General features: G+C 45.3%; 1 protein-coding gene across 2 annotated transcripts; it reads left to right on the top strand.

Annotated features, from left to right (window-relative positions):
* Nucleotides 1-1832: 1832 nt before the first annotated feature.
* Nucleotides 1833-6718, top strand: EEF1A1 (eukaryotic translation elongation factor 1 alpha 1). Of its 2 annotated transcripts, none has more exons than XM_083730562.1 (8): nucleotides 1833-2204; nucleotides 3431-3619; nucleotides 4126-4305; nucleotides 4402-4698; nucleotides 5036-5186; nucleotides 5449-5705; nucleotides 5817-6051; nucleotides 6315-6718. In XM_083730562.1, exons 2-8 carry the CDS (start codon nucleotides 3476-3478, stop codon nucleotides 6437-6439), a joined length of 1389 nt encoding a protein of 462 aa, XP_083586688.1. In that variant the 5' UTR covers nucleotides 1833-2204; nucleotides 3431-3475; the 3' UTR covers nucleotides 6440-6718. The 2 variants fall into 2 exon arrangements, with proteins under 2 accessions (XP_083586688.1, XP_083586689.1); XM_083730563.1 differs by lacking the exon at nucleotides 1833-2204 and adding an exon at nucleotides 2972-3175.
* Nucleotides 6719-6982: the final 264 nt, after the last annotated feature.

Below are 6982 nucleotides of genomic sequence, written 5' to 3'. Positions count from 1 at the left end.
TGTGACTTGCAGCCTTATTCTCAATAGGTTCACCAAGAAATAAATTCCATACATAGCATAATCCGTAATGCATGCATTGGAAGCTCATTGCTTTTAATAGGACTGTTTTAAATGGGGCTAAAGTAGGTGTGTTTAGGTAGGATTGCAGCCTGAGATCAGTGGGAGGAAAATAAAGTTCAACACACATTCCATAGAGTGGAACTTACTTCTGAGTAAACATGCTCAGGATTGAAGAAGCATTTTAATGCTTTGGAGAACATTAAACAATTTATGGATTATAGTTTCCTTAAGGAGGAATTAGCAAACTGACTGACCACTTTGTTTATACTTACATCAGTGAAGCAGCTCACAGTGAATGAGCCCCGATACCACAATGATTCTGTCTGTGAATGCAAATCTTTTGGATTTCTCCCACCACCACCCCAGTGTGCCTGGAGCTATTTCAAATCACTGTCTGAAAAGTAGTTTGTCTGTGATTTATTTGTCACATGTCAAAAACAAGTGGCTAGTGAAAGGACACAAGTTTTTTCAGTTTATACTTTTTGCCATTTAATAGGTTTTCAGAAGTATCTTTAAGAAAGGAATAGCGACTACCTCTGTTGCACATGCTGCCAATGGCATAGAATTAAAACTAAGACAGCAAAAGACCCTGCTGAATTCTTCTTTGCAGTTTGCACAAGTCCATGGTTAGCTTACTTCCAAGTTATGCTCAGTCTAGAGACGTCCTGTGCGTATTTTACTGGGAAGTAAATTCCACTGAATTCACCAGGGCTTGTTCCCAAGTAAGAGCAGATAGGATTATAACCATTGTACACTGAAGTGCAACTAAACTTAACGGGGCACAGAAATCACATGTAACTTCAGCCTACAGCTACTAGTCATGAAGGTTGTGCTCTGCTTGCACGGTTGGAGGCAGTAATGCTTCTATACAGTTGCTGGAAACCATGGAAAGTGCTCTTGGGCTCGAATCCTGCTTGTGGGTTTCCTACAGGCATGTGGTTGGCCACTGTGATGACAGGATGCTGCACTAAATGGGCCACTGGCTTGATCCCACAGCCTCTTATTATGCTCTTAAACATTTGAGATTTAAGAATAACTAACTTTAGCTGGATTGGTGACAATCGGTGTTTATGGCAGGGCTGTATCATTTCTTCAAATTTAGGGTTGGCATACAAAGCTCAACAACTGTCCGGATTTTCATTGTTTGAAATATGGCAATATGTTTCTGTCGTTTATGAAATAAATGTAAAAGGCAGTTATAAACAATGAAAAGGCAGGGAATGCTCTTGTGTTTCCAAGCCTCGCTGATGCTCTTTGTATTCACATTTTACAATGTGCATGAATAACATTCCTAAAAATAAATTGAAGCTCTTAGGTGTTGTGGTTAACAGTAGCTTTAAACGCAAATGAAACTTCAGAAGAAATCGAGGAGAAATATTGCTTATTTCGCAGGTAAGGCACTGCGGAGGGGAAGGGGCAAAATCTACTGCGTCTAGATAAGAGCGTGGGGTTTTTTTGCGTGGCGTGGTACTGAGAGATGTATGAATGAGCATAACGTAAAGAGCGGGCGAAGGATGCATGCATGCTTCGGGTGCATAGCTACGGTGACTTACGGTGTGAGGAACAGGAAGGGAAGGACAGAAGTGAAACAAAAATGTGCTTTTCGGTGAGACATGCTCCCAAGAGTGAATTAAAGGGAAGCGCCGAGGTGGGAAGACGGGTGTGAAGTGTGGGGACAGAAACTAGTGAGGACTCGGCGGCGTGCATGTGTGAAAGGAGGATACGGCCGGGGGATGGGCGCTCCCTCCAGCCAGGCACTATGGGGGGGGGATGGGCTGGGACTGCTGAAAGCTGGACTGACCCGCTCAACCCAACTCTGGCATTGCAGGAGGGAAGAGGGCGTGTCTCCAAACTCTCAACGCCCTCCGCACACGAAATGCGACTTCGAGAGGGGAGAGGGACGATTCAATAGAAAGTTACGTTTCGGTGAAAGAGAGGGTGTTTTGCCCCTCTCCCTAGACGCAGCTCTCGAGGGGAGGCGTGCGGGGCGGGAGGGCGAAGGGCGGGGGAGCCGAGAAGCAGCGAATGGAACGCTGGGAGCCGTGACGTGTCCCTCAGGCCACCGCCCTCCCGGCTCAAACTATATAAAGGGCGCCGCTCTCGGCTTCTGCCTTTTTCGCTACGGGTTTGCCGCTGCTTCAGAGGTAAGCTGGCTTTCGGGCGGGCCGCATTCATAGGCCCAGGCCTGGGAGGGGGCGGGGACTGAGGGAAGCCCACGTGGTCCTCGCACGGCCGAGAGCCGTTCCTGGCGACGGGTAGGGGGGCCGAGGGAGAGAGGGACAGCGGCGGTTTGAAGCCGGGGGCGGGCGATGGTGGGGAAGTGTGCATGCGCATGCCCAGTTGCCTTGGCCGCGACCCAAATGGGTTCCTCCACCCCTGAGTCCGCCCCCCCTCAAAAAATAACAATGCCCCGGTGTGTGTGGAATGGGGGGGGGATTGTGTGTCTCGTGTGGGGTGGGGGAGGGGAGTCCGAGGAGAGCATCCGTTCTCCTCAGTGTGCCAGGGAAGGAAGGAGGGAGGGTTCCGAAAACACGTGTCGTGTTCCCTTCGGGGAGAAACGCGGCATCCTCGGTGGGGCGGGATGGGGGCGCCGGCTGCGGTCGTGGCAGGTGTGCCCCCATGATTATCTTTAAAAAACAGCCCCGCTTTCCCATAGCGGCCTCTTCGACTGTACTCTTACTTTAGTTCTGGCCCCGTGACACACGACGGAACATCCTCTGATCTTGTTACCTACAAGAGGCCCCATTTCTCGGCCCTTTCCCCCGCTTTCCGCTTAGAAGGAAGAGGGGGAAAAATGGCCGCCGCCGCTGCTGCCGTCACAAAATGGAGGGCGGGCGGGGCGCGCGTGCCAGCCAACGAGTGGCTCAACTACCGCTCCTCACCGGAGACCCCGCCGCCCCCCCAATACGCGAACCTTCGGCACGCTTCGCTCTTCCTTACTCATCCCCCTCCCCGGCCCAACCCGGGCTCGTGCTCGCTTGGCTTACGACACAAAGGAGTGGGAGCCGCCCTTCTCTTCCCCGCCTAAAAAAACCCTCCCTCTTTCCTTATATTCTGTAATGGCCACGACGCGGTAGGGTCTTGAGAACAGTTTATGAGGGGAATTCTAGCCCAAGTTAGCCTCGTCGTAGTCGCCGTCCCCCTCTCGCGCCCTCCCGCGGTGGGTGGAGCTGGCTTGGGCCTAGTTTCGGCCTCGATCCCTTCAATCAAAGGGAGCAGATAACCGGCCTTGGACGGCCAGCCCGCATGGCGTCTTCTACTCGTGTTGTTAACGCTCCTCTCCACTAGGGGGTTCTGCTTTAACTGCATTTTCTTTTTATAAAAACTGGTGGTTGTTTTTTACATTCCTCTTTTCCCCCACACCTCCAAGGTGCTTTATCTGAAGAGCAAGAGAACCATCTACTAACATTCCAAAATGGGAAAGGAAAAGACCCACATCAACATCGTTGTCATCGGACACGTCGACTCTGGCAAGTCCACCACCACCGGTCACCTGATTTACAAATGTGGTGGAATTGATAAGAGGACCATTGAGAAATTTGAGAAGGAAGCTGCTGAGGTGCGTTTGTCTTTGGAAACAATTGTCAGTTTTCAATTTTAAATGGGTGCAGAAAGACAGCTTTACGAGACACATTTTTTCCGCTGTAAAGCTGACATTAACTTTTGAATTTATGTAACTTTTGCCACATTGGAAGGATCCTGTGAAATTGATTCCTTTGAGGTGTGGGCAGCTTGCGTCTTATTCCTAGTTTGTGTTGAAACAACTGTTTCCATAGAACTAAATTCTATGAAATTCTTGCAGAAGAAACTAGGTGATAAAAGTTTGAACAGTTCATATTGTGTATATTAGGTTATGGTGGATTAGCGTGTCAGTGGGTTAAGTAAGCAAAGTAGGTGTGAAATCTTTCACCGCTTCTGCCAAGTGCAATTTGCTAAACATAGCTTGTATATTATATTTCAGAGCATGGAAGTGTGCTATATTTAGAAACAGATTCAGTTAATGTGTTCATTACTGTATGTTTAGTGCAAGAGACATTAATGCCATTTTTCTCCCCCTTTAAATAGATGGGTAAGGGCTCCTTCAAGTACGCCTGGGTGTTGGACAAGCTGAAGGCAGAACGTGAACGTGGTATCACCATTGATATTTCTCTTTGGAAGTTTGAAACAAGCAAATACTACGTCACTATCATTGATGCCCCTGGACACAGAGACTTCATTAAAAACATGATTACTGGTACCTCCCAGGTGAGCAAACAGTTTACCATTTTGACTATAATAAGAACTAAATACTGTATGATGATTAAAACAGTATAAATAAATTATTACATATTTTTCCTAAAGGCCGACTGTGCTGTCCTGATTGTTGCGGCTGGTGTTGGTGAATTTGAAGCAGGTATCTCCAAGAACGGGCAGACCCGTGAGCATGCCCTTCTGGCATATACACTGGGTGTAAAACAGCTCATCGTTGGTGTTAACAAAATGGATTCCACCGAGCCACCTTACAGCCAGAAGAGATACGAGGAAATTGTCAAAGAAGTCAGCACATACATCAAGAAAATTGGTTACAATCCTGATACAGTGGCTTTTGTGCCAATTTCTGGCTGGAATGGAGACAACATGTTGGAGCCCAGCTCTAATGTAAGTAATAATGCTCGTCAAGAATTGTGAGACTACAATTCAAATAATTTTGGAATTTGAAAAGAACAATAAATGTAAGGTTTTAATAGCTGCTCATCTGATTTCTGCAGCAATGAGGAAATGATGATGATAATAATAATAATAAAAAATTATTATTTATACCCGGCCCATTTGGCTGGCAACACATGTTTAACAAAATCTATATGCTAAAGTTCAAAACTTGTGCAATATTCTTGTCAGAAAACTTTATGTTCAGTTATCACCAGAAAATAACTAAAAACTGCTTATAGAGCTTTCGTAGAAAAGTAACATGTTGCATTTCCCCCCCTTTTTGCAGATGCCCTGGTTTAAGGGATGGAAAGTGACCCGTAAGGATGGCAATGCTAGCGGAACTACACTGCTGGAAGCTCTGGATTCTATCTTGCCACCAACTCGTCCAACTGACAAGCCACTGCGTCTGCCACTTCAGGATGTCTACAAAATTGGTGGTATGTACTTTAAGAATTTTATATTGTGTTATCGGAGGGACTAGTGCCTACAAAGTAAAGCTTTCATATTAGGTAATAATTTAATTGAACTTGCATTTCCAAAAATGTAGATGGCACTGGAAGTTCATTTCTGTGCGTAGCTGTGCCATCCCATCCACTTGAACTTCCCCACACGTGACACTGTTCCATTCCTGTTTCTTTCTCTGTAGGTGAAGTATAAGTGTAATGCCATGAATGTAAACTTTATATTTCTTTCCTTAAGGGATTGGTACTGTTCCAGTTGGTCGTGTGGAAACCGGTATCCTGAAACCAGGCATGGTTGTAACATTTGCCCCAGTTAATGTTACAACTGAAGTAAAATCTGTGGAGATGCACCATGAAGCTCTGAGTGAAGCTCTGCCTGGTGACAATGTTGGCTTCAACGTAAAGAACGTGTCTGTTAAAGATGTCCGTCGTGGTAATGTTGCTGGTGACAGCAAAAATGATCCACCAATGGAAGCTGCTGGGTTCACAGCACAGGTATTTAGCAATTCTTAATTTGGTCAATTTCAGCTTATATGCAGCTAGATGGGAATTAAAGTTACTGTACGCAGCTAGATGCAGATTTCTCTTCTTTGAACTATTCCATAGGTTATCATTTTGAATCATCCTGGCCAAATTAGTGCTGGCTATGCCCCTGTGCTGGATTGCCACACTGCTCATATTGCCTGCAAGTTTGCTGAGCTGAAGGAGAAGATTGATCGTCGTTCTGGTAAGAAGCTGGAAGATGGTCCCAAATTCCTGAAATCTGGAGATGCTGCCATCGTTGACATGATTCCAGGGAAGCCCATGTGTGTGGAGAGCTTCTCTGACTATCCTCCTCTGGGTAAGCAGCCATTTTAGTCCTAACTTGTTTATCAGGGCAGGGTTAGTTTTGGAGTAGCTGTTACTAAATTTGTATACCGTTCTATATTCTTGGATCGGTTTCAGATAGCAATTTGATACAACTCATGTTAGCGTCTGAGTAATTACTTTTTGCACTTTGCTCATCTTAAATGGAAAAGTGTGTTTTCATTTTATAATTGCCCATAGGATGTAGTGTCTTTCTTTGAAGGTTTCTTGGTTGTTAACTCTCTTCTTCACACCTAGGTCGCTTTGCTGTGCGTGATATGAGACAGACCGTTGCTGTTGGTGTCATCAAGGCTGTCGACAAGAAAGCAGCTGGTGCTGGCAAGGTCACAAAGTCTGCCCAGAAAGCTCAGAAGGCTAAATGAAAATTCTGTACATCTGCCACCCCAGTCTTAATCAGTGGTGGAAGCATGGTCTCAGAACTGTTTGTCTCAATTGGCCATTTAAGTTTAATAGTAAAAGACTGGTTAATGATTACAATGCATCGTAAAAGCTTCAGAAGGAAAGGAATGTTTGTGGACCATTTGTTTCGTGGCAGTTCTTAAGTTATTAGTTTTTAAAATCAGTAACCTTTTTTAAATGGAAACAACTTGACCAAAATCTGTCACAAATTTTGAGACCATTAAAACAAAGTTTAATGCAAAGTCTCTGTGTTCTTTGGGGCTAATAGTTACACTTTGGATACTTGGTAATAGACTTGGGCCTATTGCAAAGTTCAAAGGTAAAAAGGAATTACTTGATCCCTGATACTGGTATGTTAATATTTTAAAACATTGCAACACACAAAAGGCTAGGGTGGAAAAGCCTTCTGAACTTCTTACCTTTGCCAATATTCACCTAGAATTGAGCTGGGATCAAGGAGTTGAGTAGCTAAATTTTCTGCAGTGTTTAGGCATGCTTAAGCCTAC

This window comes from Podarcis gaigeae (assembly GCF_964106915.1).
Source record: "Podarcis gaigeae genome assembly, chromosome: 3".
Classification (NCBI taxonomy): Eukaryota; Metazoa; Chordata; class Lepidosauria; order Squamata; family Lacertidae; genus Podarcis; species Podarcis gaigeae.
Note: the sequence above shows the minus strand (reverse complement) of the source record. Positions and strands in the feature narration are given on the sequence as shown.